This window comes from Trachypithecus francoisi, unplaced genomic scaffold (assembly GCF_009764315.1).
Source record: "Trachypithecus francoisi isolate TF-2019V2 unplaced genomic scaffold, Tfra_2.0 Lachesis_group3, whole genome shotgun sequence".
Lineage (NCBI taxonomy): Eukaryota > Metazoa > Chordata > Mammalia > Primates > Cercopithecidae > Trachypithecus > Trachypithecus francoisi.
This window is the reverse complement of record NW_022681468.1, coordinates 156,010,777-156,033,813: the sequence shown is the minus strand read 5'-3', so window position 1 is coordinate 156,033,813 and position 23,037 is coordinate 156,010,777. Positions and strand designations below refer to the sequence as shown.

Genomic DNA, 23,037 nt, shown 5'->3' with positions numbered 1-23,037 from the left:
CTGAGACAGGAGAATGGCGTGAACCTGGGAAGTGGAGTTTGCAGTGAGCCAAGACTGCACCACTGCACTCCAGCCTGGGCGACCGACTGAGAGTCTGTCTCAAAAAAATAAATAAATAAAATAAAATAAAGGAAAAGAAAACCCTACAAATATATACCGCTTCTAAAAGAGAAGGAAATCAATGAAGATCTAGTTTGTACTCTGCATTGCACTAGAAACTTTACATCATGATCTCATTTAATCAGCCCAAAAACAGAAATGTTAGGCTAAGAAACTTGCCTAAAGTCACCATTGTAAATGGTGAAACTCAAATTTAAAACCTCTAATGCCCTGAGCTAGGCAACATAGAGTACGTTTCAAAGGAAGAAAAGTCATAAACACTCACCTAAATTTTATTTCATTGGCTCCTAATAGCACTGGTTTGGCTGCACAGGTTCTCTCCTACGGTGAACTATATATAAAAGTGCAGGGGCATAGAAAATTGAAGGCAAAGTTAAAGTAGTACAGAAAAAGCTGAGAGAAAATTAGTAAAGCTGAGGTGTGTGATGTGCATGGACAGTGATTAAAGGTGGGATGTGAGAAATAGCTATTTAAAGTACAATACACTATCACAATGAGGTATCACTACACACTCACCAAGATGGCTAAAATTCATAAGACTAAAAACACCAAATTTGGCAAGACTGTGGAACAAAAAGAACTTTCATACACTGTTGTTGGGGGTATAAATTAGTACAACCACTATGGAAAAGGGTCTGACACTTTCCCCTATAATCTGGCAATTCCACTCATAGGTATTTCCCTTAAAAATGAAACTATAGGCCGGGCGCGGTGGCTCAAGCCTGTAATCCCAGCACTTTGGGAGGCCGAGGCGGGCGGATCACGAGGTCAGGAGATCGAGACCATCCTGGCTAACACGGTGAAACCCCGTCTCTACTAAAAATACAAAAAACTAGCCGGGCGCGGTGGCGGGCGCCTGTAGTCCCAGCTACTCGGAGGCTGAGGCGGGAGAATGGCGGGAACCCGGGAGGCGGAGCTTGCAGTGAGCTGAGATCGCGCCACAGCACTCCAGCCTGGGCGACACAGCGAGACTCCGTCTCAAAAAAAAAAAAAAAAAAAAAAAAGAAAATATATTCACACAAAAGGACTTGTACAAAAATGTTCACAACAGCTTATTCATAATATCCAAAAACTGGAAACATCTTAGGTACACATTCACAAGAGAATGGATAAAGTGTAATATAGTCATACAAAGGATTACTATTCAGCAATAAAAAGGAATAAACTATTGATATGTTCAACGACATAGATGAATCTCAAAAACCTTATGGCTAGGGGAAAGACACTTTAAACAGAAGAGTACATAATATGTGAATCCACTTTTATAAGGTTTTAGAACAGACAAAACTACCTACGATGCAGAAAAAGCAGGACAATGGTTGGATCTGGGAGAATGGAGATACAGATTAAATGGGACTAGGTCTGAAAGAACTTCCTAGAATGATGGTAACATTCTACATCTTGATGGAGTTTAGGATTCCACAGGTGCGTGCATTTGTCAAAACTCAGCCAATGTTCACTTAAAACCTGTGCCTTTGCTGGGCGTGGTGGCTCACGCCTGTAATCCTAGCACTATGGGAAGCGGAGGTGGACAGATCACCAGAGGTCAGGGGTTCGAGACCAGCCTGACCAACATGGAGAAACATCGTCTCTACTAAAAATACAAAATTAGCCGGGTGTGGTGACATATGCCTATAATCCCAACTACTGGGGAGGCTAAGCAGGAGAATCATTTGAACCTGGGAGGCGAAGGTTGCGGTGAGCTGACATCATTGCACTCCAGTCTGGGCAACAAGAGTGAAACTCTGTCTCAAAAAAAAAAGAAACTTGTGCCTTCACTGTATGAAGTTTACTTCAAAAGAAAAAAGCTGTAGTTACTGAATTCTAATTCATAATTATGAATTATAATTCATAATAATACATTGTGAAGTATTTGTGGGAGGTGAACTGATTCTGCAAAATTTACCTTAAAATGCATACAATAGGATATATGGACACTTATGTAAAAAGACAAGTATAATAAAATGTCAATGACAGAATGTGGGTAGTGGGTGTATGGGTGTTCACTATAAATCTTTCGACTTCCTGTATGCTTGAAATTTTTCATAATAGGCTGGGTGTGGTGGCTCATGCCTGTAATCCCAGCACTCTGGGAGGCCAAGGTCAAGATTACTTGAGATCAGGAGTTTGAGACCAGCCCGGCCAACATGGTGCAAACCCGTCTCCACTAAAAACACAAAAATTAGCCGGGCATGATGGTGGGCGCCTGTAATCCCAACTACTTGGGAGGCTGAGGCAGGAGAATTGCTTGAACCCGGGCTGGTGGAAGTTGCAATGTGCTGAGATTGCATCGCTGCACTCCAGCCTGGGCGACAGAGTGAAACTGTCAAAAAAAAAAAAAAAAGAGAAAGAAAAAAGAAAATTTTCATAATAAAATGTTGAAAAAATACAATGGACACCATTATGAAAATGAATAAGCAAGTCACATACTGGGAGAAAATATTCACAAAACATATACTTGACAAAGGAGATGTGTATCTAGAAGATATAAGAATTCCCTACACCTCAATAATATGAAGACAAATAAAATGGTCAATAGATTTAAACAACTGACAAAGGAAGATACGGAAACCACTAAAAACTATGGAAAAAGTGCTCATCCCTGGCCATCAGGGAAATACAAATTAAAATCACAATTTAAAACAAGGGTCCCCAACCCCTGGGCATGGACTGGTGCTGGTCCCTGGCCGTTAGGAACGGAGCCGCACAGCAGGAGGTGAGAGGCAGGCAAGCATTACTGAGTGCCGCCTCCTGTCAGATCAGCAGCAGCATTAGATTCTCATAGGAGTGCCAACCCTATTGTGAAGTGCACATGCGAGGGATCTAAGCTATGTGTTCCTTATGAGAATCTAGTGCCTGATGACCTGAGGTGGAACAGTTTCGTGCCAAAACCATGCCTGTCCCCCACCTTACTCTGTGGAAAAATTGTCTTCCATGAAACCAGTCTCTGATGCCAAAAAGGTTGGGGACTGCTGATTTAAAAGACTGTTGGCATCCAGGCATGGTGGCTCAGGCCCGTAATCCCAGCACTTTTGGGGGCCAAACTGGAAGGACTGCTTGAGCTCCGGAGTTTAAGACCAGCCTGGGCAACATGGTGAAACCCTTTCTCTACCAAAATTCAGAAAAATTTAACCAGGTATGCTACTGCACACCTGTAGTCCCAGCTGAGGCAAAAGGATTGCTTGAACCTGGGAGGTTGAGGCTGTAGTGAGCCCTAATTGTGCCACTGCACGCCAGCCTAGGTGACAGAGTGAGATCTTATCTCAAAACAGAAAAAAAAAAAAAAAAAAAGACTTTGGTAAAGATGTAGCACAAACATTGGTGGGGAGTGTAAAATGGCACAATCATGTTGGAAAAAGTTCCAGCAGTTTTTTATAAATCAAAAACATATGCCTACCCTAAGAATCAGCAATTCTTGTTCTCAGTATTTTTACCCAAGAGAAATAAAAGCATAAGTCCACAAAAAATTCAAACAAATATGTATATAACAGCTTTATTCATAACAACCCAAGCAGGAAACAGCCCAGGTATCCATCAATAAAATAGCCAACCTGTAGTATACGGCACACGATGAATTATTATTCAACGATAAACAGGAATCATACAGGTATGAAATATTTACATTTTTATACTTTAAAGAAATTATGGTATTTTTTTTTTTGAGATGGAGTCTTGCTCTGTCGCCCAGGCTGGAGTGCAGTGGCCGAATCTCAGCTCACTGCAAGCTCTGCCTCCCCGCACACGCCATTCTCCTGCCTCAGCCTCCCAAGTAACTGGGACTACAGGCGCCCGCCACCTTGCCTGGCTAGTTTTTTGTATTTTTTTTTAGAAGAGACGGGGTTTCACCGCGTTAGCCAGGATGGTCTCGATCTCCTGACCTCGTGATCCGCCCGTCTCGGCCTCCCAAAGTGCTGGGATTACAGGCTTGAGTCACCACGCCCGGCCGAAATTATGGTATTTTTAAGTAATAAGGTAAAAAGGTCAGGCCAGGGCAAAAGGGGCATTTATAATGGCATTACTCCCACAGAGCTTTACATATTAGGCCAAATCTTATACATACTGTATTTATGTTATTAGTTTCAGTAAAACGCATTATTTGTGACTATATTCTACCTGCTAAAAAATAGTTAGCATGCCCATTCTTCACAGGAATGGGGTCTATTTTGGGGTAATATTTTGACATTGCAACTTAATATGTTACACTAGCATAGCTCAGAACTCAAAATAACCAGTATTTTATTAAACCGATTTATTTAAAAAAAAAAATTTAAGTTAGATTTAGTAAAAAGATTGAAACAATTAAGGGAAAGTCAGTGGGAAATTATTTTCAATATAAGGATTCTCTATCAGAGGGCTACCGGTAAGGAAACAGCAGTCTCTATCCCACATCCGCACCCCTGCGAGTGCGATATCATTTAGAAGGTTAGGCGAACATGAAAGGATGTGAACCACTGTTTTAGAACATTGCTTTGCAAATATCTCTGGTAAAGAACTTTTTTTTTCTTTGAATTTCCAATTCATTATGGGCAAATAATTTTGCTAAAAAACAGTAAACATGAATTACTAGAAAAATAAAATGTATACCAAATATAAGCCCCAATTTGTTATTATTTGATTTGACAGACATAAATTTGTTCTATCAAACTGCTATGCAAGTTTCTAAAAACTCAATTTCCGAACTTATCTCCTCACAGATAATAAACAGCTCATGGGCCAGCACTGTCTTGTACTACACTCTAAATAGTTCTGTGTTAGAAAATGCTATAAACATCTTACAGGAGAATGAGCAGTTCACCACTTACATTTAGGGTTACTACTATAGCTGGAGTCTGAAAGGTACAGTCTCATTCTTAAGTAGAAGATGTATACACATTTTCCTTATTTATCATATTCAGCAAACCCTTTTATCCCTCTGCAACTGAGACAGGAAATGTTAGTGAAAAATATAAAAATGATCACAAATTCTAAATTTTGCCTTACTATGTATAAAATTATTAAAAGAATTGAATGAATCAATTCCTTTGGTAAAGACCAACTATCATGGGATGGCAAAGACTTACAGCTTAAGCCTTTTAAATCTTGACTTGAAACTATCTATGAAAATGGATTTTTATGAGATGTTATCAGTGGTGAATATATAATGAATTTGGGGGCTAAAACTAAAAATAGAAGAATGAAATGTCATCCATCAGAAATGAAACCCTGAGTCACTGAATGTCTGTGTTCATAGCTGCCAGCGCTACCTCTTTGGTTAGTGATTTACATATTTATAAATATCTAAAAGACATTATTTTCTAATGGATTCATCATATTGTAGAGTAAGAAAGGCAAAGAGGTCTCCAAGTTAAAGCCTCAGGAAAATCTCATGCTTTAACTGAGACTGAAAGGATCATGCATTTACTCAATATTTGAGTGCCCACTATGTGCCAAGAAATAGGAATGAAATGGAGAGCAAGACACTGTTCCTGCCCAAGGAGCTCACGGTCTTATTATCCAATTAACTATAGACTCGAAGGCAATATAAAACTAGGATTACATGTCTAATGCACTATAAGCAAAGAATGAACCTTGAGCACACAACACACCACCACCTGCCCAGTTACTTTTTCAGAGACCTAAAAGTTGTGTCTTCACTAGAGGAAAGAATAGAGTAGGATAGCTGATGGCTAGCTAGTTTGATAGCTGCTTCAGCCATTTCGGCTGATGATCCAAATACTAAAGCAGGCACTACCAAATGCCTTTGAGTCCTCAGTTTTAACTATTGCCTCTTTCACAATATCACAACTCTTTATAAAAGGCTGCCACCTTTTTCCTTAGTCTGACGTCAATATAGCCCAGGTATGATAGACAGAACCTAAGAATCACCAACCAAAGAGGTAGCGCTGGCAGCTATGAACACGCACACATTCAGTGACTCAGGGTTTCGTTTCAGATCTAAGACATTTCATTCTTCCATTGTGAAATACTTGCTAGATTAAAAATGGGCTCCTAGTCAACACAAAAAACTGTATAGAAAATAAAACTGACATTAAGCAACATATTGTTAAAACTAAGAACATATTTCTAAAAATGTGAGAAAAGGAAAATGAAAACACAACCCAAAACAAAATGTTTTAGATCTACTGAGACTTGGGTCAAAATCTTCGTTAGCTTTAGGACAGAAGGATTAATGTAACTAAATCGATAACTGTTGATGTAACTCAGCACTACTACACTGCTCTAGGCACATAATTTGTGTAAAAGACAATGAAATACATACCCTTATGCTAGATTTCCTTTTAGGAACACAGAATCTAAGTTATTCAGAGAATATGTCATTTTATTACTTTTTTTTTTTTTTTTTGATACAGGGTCTTGCTGTGTCACCCAGGCTGGAGTGCAGGAGCGTGATCATGGCTCACTATAGCCTTGACCTCTCGGACTCAAGGAATCCTTCCATCCCAGCCTCCCAAGTAGCTGGGACTACAGGTGCACACCACCACACCCGGCTGCATTTTTTTTTTTTTTTAGAGATGAAGTTTCACTATGCTGCCCAGGCTAGCAATTATGTCTTAATAAATGTTTCAATAGGGCCAACTACTATTGGCGTACCAGAGAAAATGCAATGTAATGACAAAAATGCTGGTCTTAGAACTACATGTGCCTGGGTTCAATTCATTATTCTTCAATTTATTATTTGTATGACTTTGGACAAGTTACTTAACCTTATCAACCTCAGGTTTCTTCTGGATAAGAAAAATTTCATCTTAGTACAGAATAAAATGACTTCTTAAAAATGAAAAAATACCAAAACTGATCATTTTTCAAAAGGGAAAAGAACTGACCTCATCTAATAGGGAAGAACATTTTTCTACTCCTATCAATTCTTAAAATTTCATTTGAAATGTAGCATGCTGCTGAACCAGAAAAAAATAAACTGAGCATAATCTTTTGCATGCATCTTAGGATATAAATTAGCTAGCTGTGAAAAAAGGCTGTTAACAACAACTTTAGCCAGGCACAGTGGCTCATGCCTGTAATCCCAGCACTTTGGGAGGCCGAGGTAGGCGGATCACAAGGTCAGGAGTTCGAGACCTAAACATAGTGAAACCCCGTCTCTACTAAAAATACAAAAATTAACCGGGCATGGTGGCACACGCCTGTAATCCCAGCTACTCAGGAGGCTGAGGCAGGAGAACTGCTTGAACCTGGGAGGCGGAGGCTGCAGTGAGCTGAGATAGCCCCACTGCACTACAGCCTGGGCAACAGAGCGAGACTCCATCTCAAAAAAAAAAAAAAAATTAAATATGGTAAATGCAAATGCTTTCAAAATAGAATAAAGGTAAATTTTGGTTAGATTCAATTTCTCATAGCTCCTCAAAGTGAAAATGTACATGTGTACATAGAGTTTTTAACTTATTAGTGTTCTCTCTTCTCTCTTTTTTTAAACTAGCAATATGAAAAATAAATACCTTTACCCTAAAGTAAATGTTGACCTGTCTGGTAAAATGAGAGCAATTCAGGTGCTACTCTGCCAAAAATTAAAGTTGTTTACCAAATGGTAATGACTATAAACAGATGAATGTCATCAATTGAGTTTTTTGCTCAAGTCCATGACAAATATAACGAGCATTAGCAATGCCATAATAAAACTATAAACAAAAACTGCCACTGGTTAATTTAGCTAGAAAACTGGAGACTGAAACCCAGCTCTGAGCTAAGATAACAGGAAATTTTAAAAAGAAAAAAAAAGACTAAAATTAGAATTAAGACCTGTCATTTCCTAACAATGTGGCTTTTGTTTTCTATTTCTACGGTTTTCAACCACAAAAACTGAAATTTTAAGAAGAAAAAAACTTCAGCCCTTACATTTTTTTCAATTAAGACATCCAAAGGTAACTTCAAAATTTCAGGTTTCACATAGCCCCTCAGACTGACTGACTTACAATACTGACTTGATTCTGGAATCTCGTTAAGTATAAATTCCACTTTAACAGTAGCTTAAAAAGTCTTCAAAAGTAAAAGGCACCTGACTATCAGAAATGTTAAAATACGGTAATGTACACACCTTAGAGCTGAGCAAATATGGTAACAGTGTTTCCTACTAATCAGGTATTGAACTTCTGCCATTAAGGCAAGGTGCTGTATGCATGTGTATATGGTGTATGTTCTGCAGTTTTGTGCTTGTACCTTCAAATGTAATTGTTAAGATTCTTAAAAAGTATACCAGGGCCAGGTGCAGTGGGTCACACCTGTAATCCTAGCAGTTTGGGAAGCCGAGGTGGGCAGATCGCTTGAGCCCAGGAGTTTGAGACCAACCTGAGCAACGTGGCAAAACCCCATCTCTACCAAAAGCAAATACAAAAATTAGCTGGGCATGGTGGCGCATGCCTGCAGTCCTAGCTACTCGGGAGGCTGAGGTGGGAGGATCGCTTGAGCCCAGGAGTTCAAGACTGCAGTGTACTACAATTGTGCCTCTGAATAGCCACTGCCTACCCAAGTCCAGCCTGGGTAACAGAGCTAGCCCCATCTCAAAAAATAAAAAAATATATACACCGAAGCACTACCTAGACCCCGTCTCAAAAAATAAAAAAATATATACACTGAAGCACTAATTACAGGGTTTTAACAGAGAATAGCTGCTTGTTTTTCCATATACTTGTAAAACTTATAACTTCGTTAAAAGAATACATTGTTTTAACATTCACAAAATTGAAATGCTCATGATTCTACACTATAGCTCTCCAAACTTTCATACCTACTCCTCAGAAATACACATCACCAAAAACTTAAACACATGTAACTTCATTCTTCTGAAACATCAAGCTCACCAGCTACAGCTTTGTAGACTGTGCACAAGGGCATTAAGCCAGAAGGGCAAGGGGAAGGGGGGTGAAATCCAGCTTGCCCTTCTCCAGTGAAGCCATGATGGCTCAGGGCACAAAGAGGTGCCTTTTTAGAATTTGCACAAAGTTCTTAGTAGTCCAGAAGTATATGTCAGACACGAAGGGCAAAAGAAGCAGCAGCCATAATTCAAAAGCTTACAGCATTATAAGTTGCCTTAAATGTCAGCATTAGAAACATTCCCCTTCTTCTAACAGCTTTAAAATGGGAAAGCACGACTTTCATAAGGTTCCCAGGTTTGCAGGAGTACCTTCTTTCTTTAGTTTCCTTCCATTCCAGTAAAGGTAATATCAACATTTACGAGAATTTGGAGTCTAGAAACATGCCACTGAGAAGAATTTGGGCTCATGATGGAAAGACTTAGTGAGGACATAGAAGAGACCACCAAAGATCAAAGATAAGAAGTTGAGGTAATCACTGTATCAATCACTGATATTTAATCAAATACCTACAGTATTCTAGGACACACTCAATAAAAGAAAATCCTTTAATTGTAATTTAACCTTTTTAAAAATTGGCCAGGCATGGCGGCTCATGCCTGCAATCCTAGCACTTTGAGAGACCCAAGTGGGAGGATCACTTGAGCTCAGAGAGTTCCCAGACAGCTTCAAAGATAAAAGCTAAGAAATAGTAAAATGCACCTTTTACTCTACTTCAACAAATTATAAACAGTTGCTAATCTTGTTTTGTCTATCTCTCCCCAACTTTTTTGGGGAGCAGTGGGGAAGAAGGAGCTGGAGTACATTTCATTTAACCTGTAAATACTTCAATATATATCTGTATAGATAACAGCTTTACATTACTACAATGTCATAAACATCTCTAAGAAAATTAACAATTTCTTAATATTGTTTAATATCATGTACATGTTCAAATTTCCCCCACTTGTCTCAAAAGTATCTTTTTTCATTTGTTTTATGCACATCAGAATCCAAACCAAGTTCACACACTGCATCTGGCTGATATGGCTCTTTTTATTTGTAACAGCTTTCCCTCTCTTCCCATCACTCCTCCTCCGCCCCATCCCAGGTATTTGTTGAAGAATCTAGTTATTCAATAAGACTTTCCATACTGTGGATTTGGCTGATTGCTTCTTGTGGTGTAAATCAGTATATTATAAAGTTTAATCTGGCTATGGAGTATAGAGAAGAGAGGAAAAACAGTTTAGGTCTATAACCAAAATGTTTTGGACAAGTGATACTGAAAAGCTTTTTTTAAAGAAAAAAAATCTAAGGCCAGGCATGGTGGCTCACACCTGTAATCCCAGCACTTTGGGAGTCTGAGGTGGGCTAACTGCTTGAACGCAGGAGTTCGAGACCAGCCTGGGCAACATGGTAAAACCTCATCTCTACAAAAAAAAAGTTAGCTGGGCATGGTGGTATGTACCTGTGTTCCCAGCTACTCAAGAGGCTGAGGTGGAGGATTGCTTGAGCTCAGAAAGTTGAGGCTGCAGTGAGCTATGATCACACCACTGTATCCAGCCTGGTTGACAGAATGAGACCCTATCTCAAAAAACAAAAAACAAACAAAAAAACAAAAAACTATCAAGAGGATGCTTTCAGGCACGCTAAGAAGGTACCTAATCAATGTATTTTAGCTCACTATTAGAATGCCGAGGTAAAATATGGATAGTATTTAATAACTATATAATATAGAAGATATATTTAAGAGAAAGATAACAGTCCAGCCTGGCCAACATAGTGGAACTCCATCTCCACTAAAAATACAAAAATTAGCTGGGTGTGGTGGCACGTGCCTGTAGTCTCAGCTACTGGGGGCTGAGGCAGAAGAATCGCTTGAACTCGGGAGGCGGAGGTTGCGGTGAGTGGAGAACATGCCATTGCACACCAGCCTGGGCGACAGAGTGAGACTCTCTCTCAAAAAAGAATAAAAACAAAACAAAAGAAAGTAATAGTCACCTATGATTGGCAATACAATATAATTCACTTATTTTGGTGTGTGGCTAAAAATGATAATTTTGTTTTTTGTTTTTTGTTGGATTTTGTTTCTCAGGGTAGAGGTATTTTTTATTTTTATTTTGATGTATTTCTTTGAGACAGAATCTTGCTCTGTCACCCAAGCTGGAGTGCAACTTCCGCCTCCCAGGTTCTCATGCCTCAGCCACCTGAGTAGCTGAGATTACAAGCAAGCACCACCACACCTGGAAAAGTTTTCATATGTTTAGCAGAGACAGGGTTTCGCCATGTTGGCCAGGCTGGTCTCGAACTCCTGGCCTCAAGTGATCCTCCCGCCTCGGCCTCCCATAGTGCTGAGATTACAGGCGTGAGCCACCATGCTCAGCCTAGAGGCACTTTTTGAAAAGTTCTCTAGATCATTTCATTATGCAGCCAGACGAAGTAGCACTGCTGTAGTACATACTACATATGTAATGTACATACTACATACTAATATGCCTTTATCAGAGTATGTTTTTAATTTGTCTCTGTTCTTAAGTCTACAAGATCTTCAGTTCAATATATACTTATTGTGTACAAGTTATATGGGATATCACATATTATACTAGGTGTAAATAATTTTGTATCCTTGTCCTCAAGAACCCTACAGCATAGTTGAGGAAGATAGTATGTAAATAAAAACAAAATACAGTGATATAGGTATCACTTGGATAGCAATATAAGGACAAAAAGAGCCTGGTTTATTATATCTGGATATGGGGTTCAATCAGAAAAGGTTTCAGAGAGGACACGCCTTCTTAAAGAAAGGACTTATCTAAATTACTTTTGTGTCTCTAACATCTCTCACAAAAACTTGGTTAACAGCCAGTCTCAAAGTTGTTATACTTAGACTTCAACTCTTCACTTCAGAAACCCACCTCAAGGCTACACACTAGATCACATTACATGAGAAATGCTCTACTTCTGAAATTGCTCATTCCAACAACATTCAACCATCTGACCACAGTCTTTAATCTTTCTACACTTTTCACCACACTTTACTTTATCAAGTCCTCTGGTCTCTTAGTGTCTCTATTTTATCTTAGTTGATCATTTTCCTTTGCTGTATTTTTGCATGTTTCTATTGTTGGACTTATACAGCATTATAATTTATATACAAATGTGTTTGCTTTCTCTATTAGATCATAACTTTCCTTAGAACAGATAATGGATTCTTTTTCTCTGTCTTTAACACCCAACATCTTTAACAGCCAGCCAGTGCCTCATCCTTAATAATTGCTCAGAGTAATAAATATTTGGTGAAGGAAAAAGTAAAGTGCTCTAGTCATTTTCACCACTATACCATGAGATCTGCAAAGGCAGAAACTGTATGTTATCTGTATATTCCCTACAGTTAATACCAGACTGCCTCATACATATCAGCGTCTCAGGGAGTATCTGTTGAATTATAAAAGGTTGAAATGTATTAGGGACTGCAGGCAGGGTGTGTGGTTCACATCTGTAATCCCAGAACTTTAGGAGGCCGAGGCAGGAGGATCATTTGAGGTCAGGAGTTTGAGACCAGCCTGGCCAACAAGGTGACACCCTAACTCTGCCAAAAATACAAAATTTAGCTGGGTGTGGTTGCAGATGCCTGTAATCCCAGCTACTTGGGAGGCTAAGGCTGGAGAATCACTTGGACCCGGGAGATGGAGGTTGCAGTGAGCCAAGATAGCGCCACTGTACTCCAGCCTGGGCGACAGCGCGAGACTTCATCTCAAAAAAAAAAGTATTAGGGACTGTAAATGACATATAAAAATATGCTTTATAGCCACATGGTTATAAAGCACATGTCAAAAATGTTCATCCTAGCAGAGGCAAAACGATGCAAGAAAGAGCACTAGATAAAGGTCAGGAGGCCTGAACGTAAGTCTTGGCTTTGCAATTATGTGATCTACAAATAACCGTCTCTATAAGCCTTAGTTTCCTCATTTATTTTGTTATTTTTTAGTCTAATCTATTGGGGTTTTAAGTCTCCTTATTTATTAAAATATGGTTTGATCACAATGAGATTCTAGATCATTAACTCTAACATGTGCTTTTCAAACAAATTACTATAAAACGACACACTATAAATATTTTAAAATTGTATATGCCCTTAATTGTTTTGGTAAAAGAAAATTCCACTCTTTTTTTTTTTTTTGAGACGGAGTCTCGCTCTGTCACCCAGTCTGGAGTGCAGTGGCGTGATCTCAGCTCACTGCAACCTCTGCCTCCGGGGTTCAAGCGATTCTCCTGTCAAAGCCTCCCGAGTAGCTGGGATTACAGGCGCATGCCGTCACGCCTGGCTAATTTTTTGTATTTTTAGTAGAGACGGGGTTTCACTGTGTTCCCCAGGCTGATCTCGAACTCCTGAGCTCAGCCAATCCACCCACCTCGGCCTTCCAAAGTGCTAGGATTACAGGCGTGAGCCACCGCGCCCGGCTCCACTCTATTTTTGTAACTCACTTTCCAGAGGCATCCACTCTCAACAGTTTCTTTTGTATCTTTAAGGCATTCTTCATACATAAGCTAATACACCGCTAAGATTCTTGATTTTACCAACTAGACAGTCCTATAAATTCAAATGGAGACTTGCCAAAATGAAAGAAAAATTACTTTGATAGCAGAAAGAAAACTGTCTACTCAGAAAGCCAGCAGCAGAAAACATTAAAACACACTGAAATAAGTATTTAAAACTTCATGTGGGGCCGGGCGCCGTGGCTCACGCCTGTAATCCCAGCACTTTGGGAGGCCAAGGTGGGTGTATCACCTGAGGTCAGGAGTTTGAGACCAGCTTGACCAACATGGTGAAACCCCATCTCTACTAAATACAAAAAATTAGCCAGGTGTGGTGGCGCATGCCTGTAATCTCAGCTACTTGGGAGGCTGCTGCAAGAGAATCACTGGAACCCGGGGGATGGAGGTTGCAGTCAGTGGAGATTGCACCATTGCACTCCAGCCTGGGCAACAAGTGTGAAACTCCATCTCAAAAAAAAAAAAAAAACTTCATGTGTCACCCCCTGTTTGTGTGACATAATGTGAGTAAAAGATATATGACAAGAAACTTTAGGTGGGAAGTTTCTCTACATGAAGAAATGTGGGAGGCATGGGGGAAAGAAGAATCATACTAGTGTCACAACCACACAAGGATGTACAAGGGTCAAAAAATTCAGAGAACTGTAAATACTAAAATAGCAAACTAATTGTGGAATGCACTATGAGCTTAAGGATGGTCAACTGTAGAAAGGATGCAGTTGTTTTCTATATTAAAGCCAGCCTAGAGGAAAACATATACTAACATTAGGCCCTTTTCTTCACAACAGCAACCTTTGCAGATCTACATCTAAATCTAATAAGGGCTTTCACATACTGAGAAGCCAAGGGTGAAATAATTATGTTTCTAAGTGGTTTCTTCTAATGGTGGGGAAAATTTCTCACATGATGACAGTCATCATAAGAATTTTTTTAAATATAGAAAGAAAAAAAAGATAAAAGGTAGGTCACTGAGAAAGTAGAAAGTTCCACAAGAACAGGGCAAAATGCTCTCTAATGGCCAGACTATTAATTTCCCTTTCATCTGGGTACCGGAGAATATTTAAACATTAAGTAAGGAATGTGTTATATAGAGAACCAAGCTTTTAACATCTGTAACCACGTAAACAAACATACATTTCACTTAGACATGTCCCCATTTTTACCCCTGTAGTCCCCATTTTTATCCCTCTAGTGTAAAAAGATACCACTCTAGACTGTAAAGAATGCCTAGGGTAACGTCAGAACGGCTGACTGGACAAGGATCCTGTTCTGCTGGTCTAACACATTACTGAAATAAGTCCACTTTTCCAAAGAATAAAAATACAATTCCATAACATTTAGGTCACAAGTCTAACAAGCTAAACTATAAATTACCTGACGATAATTACAACATTAAAAAATCAACACTGGTATAGTCTTTATCTGGTATTTTTACAACCTAAATACAAGCATGATGGATAAAAACTAAAACCACAATTTGGAATTAATTTGGAGGAAGAGGAAATGATAAATTTTTATTCCATACTGTTATTTTAATACAATGTATGATATACTGTAAAATTTGTCAAAAAGTTGAAAACAGTAAAGTCTGAGAACCAACCTACAATATCTCCGTAAAAGAAAAAATGATTAGTCAAGGATGAGTGAATTCTAGAACTGTAAACTTTACCAAATCTACCTTGTCTCCACATATTAAAAGCACACACAGAATTAAGGAACTAAAATCATTCTGGTTTCCTGAACCCTTTAGGTTAAAAGGAACAACATTTCCTGACACCGGAAAATGGTGAGTAAGCCTTGCTTTCACAAGACAGTGGGTGAGGCTACGGTTTTCAAACTTGGGTGGGATATTATTTTAAGAGCCTCTAAGGGAAATTTTTATCACTAAAAGATATTAGTTACAACACAGCATAAAACTAAATATATAAAGCAGTACAGGTCTCAAACTTTTAAATTTCAGAGTCCAAAAAACGTTACGATCTCCCCATTTTCTCTCTTCTCTCTCTTCCAACACCTCTTCCCAGTACATCAAATAAAACCAAGCCAGCTGACACACACAAACTGGTTTAGGAAGCTAAAGGTCTGCAGCAGTCAACATGAGCCAGGAGTGGCTTGTGTGCTACCTGCTAACTGTAAAGACTCATCAGACATTCCATCTAAAGCTCAGAGAGAAGACATTACATGGGAATGAGGCCCTAAAAGCCTTTTTAGAAGTCTTCCATTTGACAGAATAGCACATTAGATCTACCCACCATCACCCTGAGTGGGCTTAGCTACTTGCGTCAAGGTCTCCATAAAGACATAGATTTCAAAAAAGAACTTTGCAATGCACATCCAAAGTCTTGGAAGAAAGCTACTAAGATATGACCAATAACTACTCCATGTAACCGGCCTTAAAGCAGACTGAAATAGTCAATGATAACTAGAGAACACATATCCGACTCACTAAATTTTAAAATTTAGGATTCTCTGTGCTGAAAAATGATTACATTCTTTGATATTCACCCCTAATCAAAATACCCATTTCATTTCTAAGAAAACAAAAATGAGGTTAAAATATACATTTGCCTGCCTTCTTGTCATACACCTTCCCACATGACAAATTACTACTGCAAAGAGCCTCTATGTTATTACTCCAAAGAGTTCCTAAGCATCTCACAAAGAGGTGCCTTGATTCCTGATGACCAATCATAATTATATGATTATGATCTTTCAGATCCATAGATGGTCATCTTGGATAAAGAAGCCAGTAATGAAAGTATGCTGCGGCCTGTGTTTCTACTTACCCTCGGTGACATCCTGGGGGTGAGAAGTCCGGTCACTGGGTGGATCCAGTGCAACAGTTGCCAACGAAGTGGTGGCCCCAGACATCTCACTCATAGGCTCACTACGGCTTGTTTCAGGCACACTTTCCCGGGAGCTAAATCTTACTCGGGAACTAGATCGAGAGCTGAGGTCCGGACTGGTGTCTGACAAACCTGGAATGTCATCGATCTTTGTAGGTGTCACCATGAACCGAACTGAAGCCATCTTGGTGGTGGTTTCTGGAGGATGCATTTTGTTCGTTTTAAGAACAAAAAAAATGGGGAGAACCTCGCAAAATCTTCCCCTTACGCTAGCTACTTTCGACTGCAATAATACAAAAGATAACTTGAAAAATAACACATTTCAATAACCTTGATTCACACCACACCAAAAACCCCAACTAAGAATCCTTCTACTCAGAATTCAAGCCGACTGTCCTAGAAAGTGCATCACCAATAGGTGAATTTGTTTTTTGAGAGAAAAAAAACAAAAAACAAAAAGGCAAAACAATGCCAATCTTGTGTGATTTCTTTCCTTCAGAATGAAGAGCTACCTAGCTATCCCCTCTGGTCCACGACTAAAGGCTCAGTGCCATGGTCTCAGGGCAGCAGAGGAAGCCTCCCTCCCCTCAGCCCCCAGGTTCCTGTCGAGGTAGTCCTTTATCTGGTGAGTGTCCCACGGTTCTAGTTGAGCGAAGTGCGTGCAGGCCAACCTTTATCAGGCGACTACAGCGTGGATCAGATTGCAAAAAGGTGTACACCCGGCCACCTGTTGTGTATCAGGTGAATACCCCACAGGTCTGGCTGAGAGGAGGTGTATGCAAAGCCACCCGGTGTTTTTGATGTCGACAATCCACTTGGGTCTGGTGGGAAAGGTGCGCATGCATAACGGGAAAAATAACCCACACTACTGAGAGAAGGGCGAGCAGAGTAGGATGCCGGGGCAGAGCGGATTCCTGTCTCCGAGAGGTCGGTGGGGGTGGCGCGCCCGCTCTTCTCCTAGCAGAAATGTCCTCGGGGTCTGGGAGGAGGTTAGCGGATCAAGACACCTCGGACTGCAGCTCAGAGTCGTGGCAAGTCGTAGCTAGTCCACTGAGCCACGGTCCGCTCCCTAGGTTTCTCCTGCGTGTGACAGGACGGGCCACCCCCTTTGCCGGAGGCGCGTTCTCCCCAACCCCCGCCCCGGCGCAGGTCACCCCCTCGCCGTTCTTCCTTCGGGTCCCAGCAGAGGAGACGGCCCCGCAGGCTGGCTTGACGGAGCAGCGGGTTGAGGGAGAAGGAGGTCGCAGGTGCGGTATCCCGGCGCCAGCTGATGCGGATGCGCGCGCAGCTGTTGTTTACTAGCCGGTAACTGTTTCGGAGCCGCGGCGCGCGCAGGGTTCGCGCTGCCGGGGCTGGCGCCCCCTCCCCGGCCCGACGCCAGAGCAGCAGTTACGTGACCTGGCCTTCCCCAGCCCCGGGCCCGACGGGCTGCGCCCACGCCGCCGCAGCCCTTCCCTTCCCTCCCCGCTTCTTCCTCATTCGAGGTGAACCTTGCAAAGAGAAGCCCGGGGGGGTGCAGTCAGAGGGCGGAACCGTCCCGCGGGCGCCCGAAAGCCCCGCCCAGCCTCCGCAGCCCGCGGTGACAAGAGTGCAGCACGCCTGCGCTCGCCGCAGGACACGGCAGGCGGGGCGGGGCCGAATACGAGTGGCCAGGGGCACGACGGGAGCTGTAGTCCAGGGCACGGCCCGACCCGCGTGAAGGGGGTAAAATCCTTTTCCTTGGTCTGGCTGTGCTGCACACTCACTCTGCATCTTAGGGGGCGGGCGCTCCTCCTCACCCTCAGAACCCGAGGAGCCATTTCTTTTTCACGAGTGTCTCTGAAAACATCATTCATGATTTCTTTATAAACCAGAAACACCGCTCCTATACCTGGGAATAACCCTCATTGTAATTTTTATGTAGAGGTCTAAAATAAAGTATTTTTATGTAAAAAAAAAAAAAAATTAAACTATAAAGTAGGCCGGGCGCAATGGTTCGCGACTGCAATCCTAGCAGTTTGGGAGGCTGAGGCGGCGTATCACCTGAGGTCAGGAGTTCCAGACCAGCCTGGCCAACATGGCGAAACCCTGTCTCTACCAAAAATACAAAACTTAGCCGGGCGTGGTGGCGTGCGCCTGTAATCCCAGCTACTCCTTAGGATGAGGCAGGAGAATCGCTTGAACTCGGGAGGCGAAGGTTGCAGTGAGCCGAGAATGCACCACTGCACTCCAGCCTGGGGGACAAGAGCAAAACTTCCTCTCAAAAAAAATAAACAAACATAAAACTGTAAATTAAAGTACTTTAAACACACTTGTCCTACTTTAATTTTTTTTCTTGTTCTTGTCCTTTAGTAAATGCTATGTCTACCTTCTAGTCGGACTGAAAATTCCATTGAATAATACATTTTTTATACCTGGAGAAGACATTGAGGTATTTTCTCAAATCCATTCCATCTTTTCACCACTACATTTATTGTCGCTAGAATATTTTTTCTTAGTGTTTATTTAATGTATACATGGAGGTGTTCCATAAATTTTGACTCGATGTTTTGTTTGAAAAGCTATTTGGATCTGTGATCCAAATAGCTTTTCAAAATTTAGAGCTGTGATCAAGACCTCTAAATTTAACAATCACCTGGGCCCAGAAACTGGCCCCTGGCAAAGAGGGTCTTTGCTCCTCACAAGTGGTTATGTTCAAGCAGCACTCCTAGCGATGGGAACTGTATTCCAGGAAGTTCTCTTTTATCAAATGACACACAGTCCAAATCCTTTCAAGGAATAAAGGATTAAAAAAGTTAAAAAGATCCTGATAACAAAATGAAAAATTCGAATGTCAAGTGTAAACCTCCTAAAGCTTGAATCTTTGTAAAGTTTGGGTTTCTTGATTCAGGCCCACAGCTTTCATCCATTCTCTGCAGGATCAGTTTTTTCCTCAGGCAGGCCTGCTGTTCAAACTTCAGACTTTCTTTATAAAGAAACACAGAATTTTTATGAAACCCAATTTCCTACCAGTGTATCTGCATTTACTTATACTATACCACCTAATTCCAATATACTATCCCTGTTAAGACTTTTGTTTCTGAGCACTAATCAAGCCCTATAAATTTATGTCTCAGACATTAATACCCCAGGGATCTCTTTTTTATTTCCTCAGGGAGACACAGCCTCTGGTGCAAAATGAAGGTTCATTCCTCAGGGGATATCTTATGGAAAAAGTCCTTGGTATATATTCATACCAGTTTGCTTTTTCTCCTCTATATTCATTAGGAATATTTCCAGGTTAAAGCTTTTCAGTCTACACAGGTGGTAGCACGGAGCAATGCTAATTCTTTTTTTTTTTTCTTTTTTGTAAGATAAAGGCAGAACTGCAGCCAACATTAAAAAACTGGTAGCAAAATCCACTTACCGACTTTGGTGCTTAAACATTTCTCCAATCATTATCCCCTTAATTGGATAAGATAACTTTTAAAAATCTTTCAGATCCAATGTTTTATCCAATCCTATAAGTGAACAAGCTAAGCAATAAAATTGCTTGACAGGAAACAAGCATCCCATTTCACAATTTCTGTTAACTCTTTAAAATCCGTCAGATCCAATGTTAAGAACCCTGCAAGTAAGTGAACAGGCTAAGAAATAAAATTGCTTAACAGGAAACAAGTATCTCATTTCACCATTCCTGTATGTTTCAGTAATTTATTTGAAAATAATCTGTCTTCTATTAATTATGACCCCAGTTGAGAGATTTTTTTCTTTTCAGCAATCCACAACTATCCTGAACTTTTCTACTGGGATGATCAAATAACAAGATCCAAGAAAAAGTCTGGCCGGGCACTGTGGCTCACACCTGTAATCCCAGCACTTTGGGAGGCCAAGGCAGGAGGATGGCTTCAGCCCAGGAGTGCAACACCAGCTTGGGCAACATAGTGAGACCTCGCCTTTATAAAAAATTTAAAAATGGAGTGGATCACTTGAGCCAGGGAGATAGAGGCTGCAATGAGTCGTGATCACATCACTGCACTCCTGCCTGGACCACAGGAGTGAGACCCTGACTCAAAAAAAAAAAAAAAAAGTCTTTCCAGGGCATGTCTTCATAAATCACATCTGTCTGTGCTAATTTAAGTTATATCTGCTTCTGGAATCTAGAATTTTTGATATCATAGAAAATAAAGATTGCAGAATTAAAATACAGACTCCACAGAACAATTTTAAAATCCATAGCACTAGGCGGGTCAAGGTGGCTCATGCCTGTAATCCCAGCACTTTGGGAGGCTGAGGCAGGCAGATTACTTGAGGTCAAGAGTTTGAGATCAGTCTGGCCAACAAGAAGAAACCCTGTTTCTACTAAAAATACAAAAATTAGCCAGGTGTGGTGGTGCACACCTGTAGTCCCAGCTACTCGGGAGGTTGAGGCAGGAGAACAGCTTGAACCCAGGAGGCAGAGGTTGCAGTGAGCTAAGATCGCACCACTGCACTCCAGCCTGGGCGACAGACCAAGACTCCATCTCAAAAAAAAAAAAAAGACCCAGGCCAGGTGTGGTGGCTCATGCCTGTAATCCTAGAACTTTGGGAGGCCGAGGTGGGTGGATCACTTGAGGTGAGGAGTTCGAGATCAGCCTGGCCGACATGACGAAACCCTGTCTCTACTAAAAGAAATACAAAAATTAGCTGGGCATGGTGGCTTGCGCCTGTAATCCTAGTTACTTGGGAAGCTGAGGCAGGATAATTGCTTGAACCTGGGAGACGGAGGTTGTAGTCAGCCACCCATGCACTCCAGCCTGGACAACAGAGCAAGACTCTGTCTTTTAAAAAAAAAAAAAAAAAAAAAAAAAAAAAAAGGCCCACCACTGAATCAATGAGTTCAAAGATAAGTTAGTAAGGAGAAAAATCAGACTAACAGGTTAAGTAACTTTCTCAAAGTTATACAAAAAGGAAATATTGGTCTTCTGACTTTCAATTCACTGCCTTCTCTCTATAATATACCTATTACTTTTTCAAGTACTCTTCCATTTTTAATCAAAATGTTATTTCAAGGGATGAGAAATTACCTGACAACAGGGGTATTTTTCAATGAATGCTGACAGCTGACAGCTGTGAAAGTCTTAATCTTTCTTCCCCAATACCCTCCTATCACTAACGGCACATGACCAGTCTTGCTACAGCAGGACTGAAGTTTTTCTTCCAAGTGGTATTGTTGCAACTCTCTGGGGTACTCTCGTCCATCATCTCCCTCCCTTTAAAAAAATACTACCAATCCTTTCCTCCAACAACTCACAAAATAAGAGCTTTTCAAATCATTTTATCTTTAATAATCTTGTAGTAATTTCAAATACAAGAAAAAAAAGTCAAACGTGTTCCCTTTATGGGTGATGCCACCATGACTGCCTCACACAAGCATGCTCAATCACCACGATGAAACTGGATGCCAAAGAGTATGGCTGGCAAAAAGGGATCAGGGCTCACAGACTGAAGAGTTTGGTTACGGAGTCTCCGAGGGGTAACAGGCCGCAGAAGAGACATCAGTTTAAGGGACCTTCAGAGGACAGGGCGCGGTTGCTGGGTCATGAGCACCTTGAAGCGTTTCTTGATGGTGATTCGGTGTCGGGAGTATTTGTCATCTGGGGAGAACCGAGCAGGATGGGCTGAGCAGGTCTGTTGTCCCATCGGGTCAAATTTCTGCTCCAGGAATAGAGAATGTATGTCAGTACAGGAGTGATGAAATGCGGTGGGGACAACGCGAAAAAGGGCAAACATGAAAACAGAAGATGCAATGATCAGCTCAAAAAGTTGTACAAATAAATAGAGAAATATAAAACTTAAAAAGGCCAGGCGCGGTGGCTCACGCCTGTAATCCCAGCACTTTGCGAGGCCGAGGCAGGACGATGGCTTGAGGTCAGAAGTTTGAGACCAGCCTGGGCAATATGGCGAAACCTCGTCTCTACAACAAACAAAAACCAACCAACCAAACAAAAAAAAACCCAAACCAAAAATTAGCCAGGTGTTGTGGCGCACGCCTGTAGTCCCAGCTACTCGGGAGGCTGAGGCAGGAAGATTGTTTGAGCCCAGGAGGCGGAGGTTGCAGTGAGCCGAGGCACTACAGCCTAGGCAACAAAGCGAGTCCCTGTCTTAAAAAAAAAAAAAAAAAAAAAGGTAAAGTGAGTGCAGTGGCGCTATCCCGGTTCACTGCAACCTCCGCCTCCCGGGTTTAAGCGATTCTCCTGTTTTAGCCTCCCGAGTAGCTGGGGAAAACAGGCGCACACCGCCACGCCCGGCTAATTTTTTGTATTTTAGTAGAAATGTAGTTTCACCGTGTTGCCCAGAATGGTCTCTAACTCCAGAGCTAAGGCAATCCACACGCCTCGGCCTCCCAAAGTGCTAGGATTACAGGCGTGAGCCACTGCGCCCGGCCAATTTTTTTTTTTTTAATTAAAAAATTAGTCGCGAGCTCCCGGTTCTTCCCCACCTCCGTTCTGGACTTTCTGGTTCCCTGCACCCAGCTAGGTAACTCCGCGTATGGCCTCACCCACTCCTCCCATCTACATTTCTCCCCATGGCTATTTACAACCTGTTTTCTCTCCTCACCTTCAGCGTATAGACCCGATCTCCCTCCTCGTTGAGGTAATACTGGAGAAACATGATAGCTCATAAGCCAGAGGTCCCAATTCGGTCCGCCGCTCCGTCTGCACTGGTCCGCCCGACCGCGTCACGTGTTCGTCAATTTCCTTCCTGCATAGCCGGAA

General features: G+C 41.4%; 2 protein-coding genes across 6 annotated transcripts in view; both read right to left on the bottom strand.

The window, feature by feature from the left end:
* SLC12A6 (solute carrier family 12 member 6) overlaps positions 1 to 17,124 on the bottom strand; it is a 109,858-nt gene extending 92,734 nt beyond the window's left edge. For 4 of the 5 annotated variants that reach the window (XM_033190669.1, XM_033190673.1, XM_033190672.1 and 1 more), the window contains exon 1: positions 16,262 to 16,850. In XM_033190669.1, the coding sequence (XP_033046560.1) occupies positions 16,262 to 16,532 (271 nt within the window). In that variant the 5' untranslated portion in view covers positions 16,533 to 16,850. Of the gene's footprint in view, positions 1 to 16,261; positions 16,851 to 16,992 lie in introns of those variants that run through there. The other variant, XM_033190670.1, reaches the window with a different exon arrangement.
* A 4,456-nt stretch (positions 17,125 to 21,580) lies between these two features.
* On the bottom strand, positions 21,581 to 23,037 carry NOP10 (NOP10 ribonucleoprotein). Its single transcript, XM_033190667.1, has 2 exons — positions 22,880 to 23,037; positions 21,581 to 21,973 (listed from the first exon to the last, which is right to left on the bottom strand). Exons 1-2 carry the CDS (start codon positions 22,931 to 22,933, stop codon positions 21,833 to 21,835), a joined length of 195 nt encoding a protein of 64 aa, XP_033046558.1. The 5' UTR covers positions 22,934 to 23,037; the 3' UTR covers positions 21,581 to 21,832.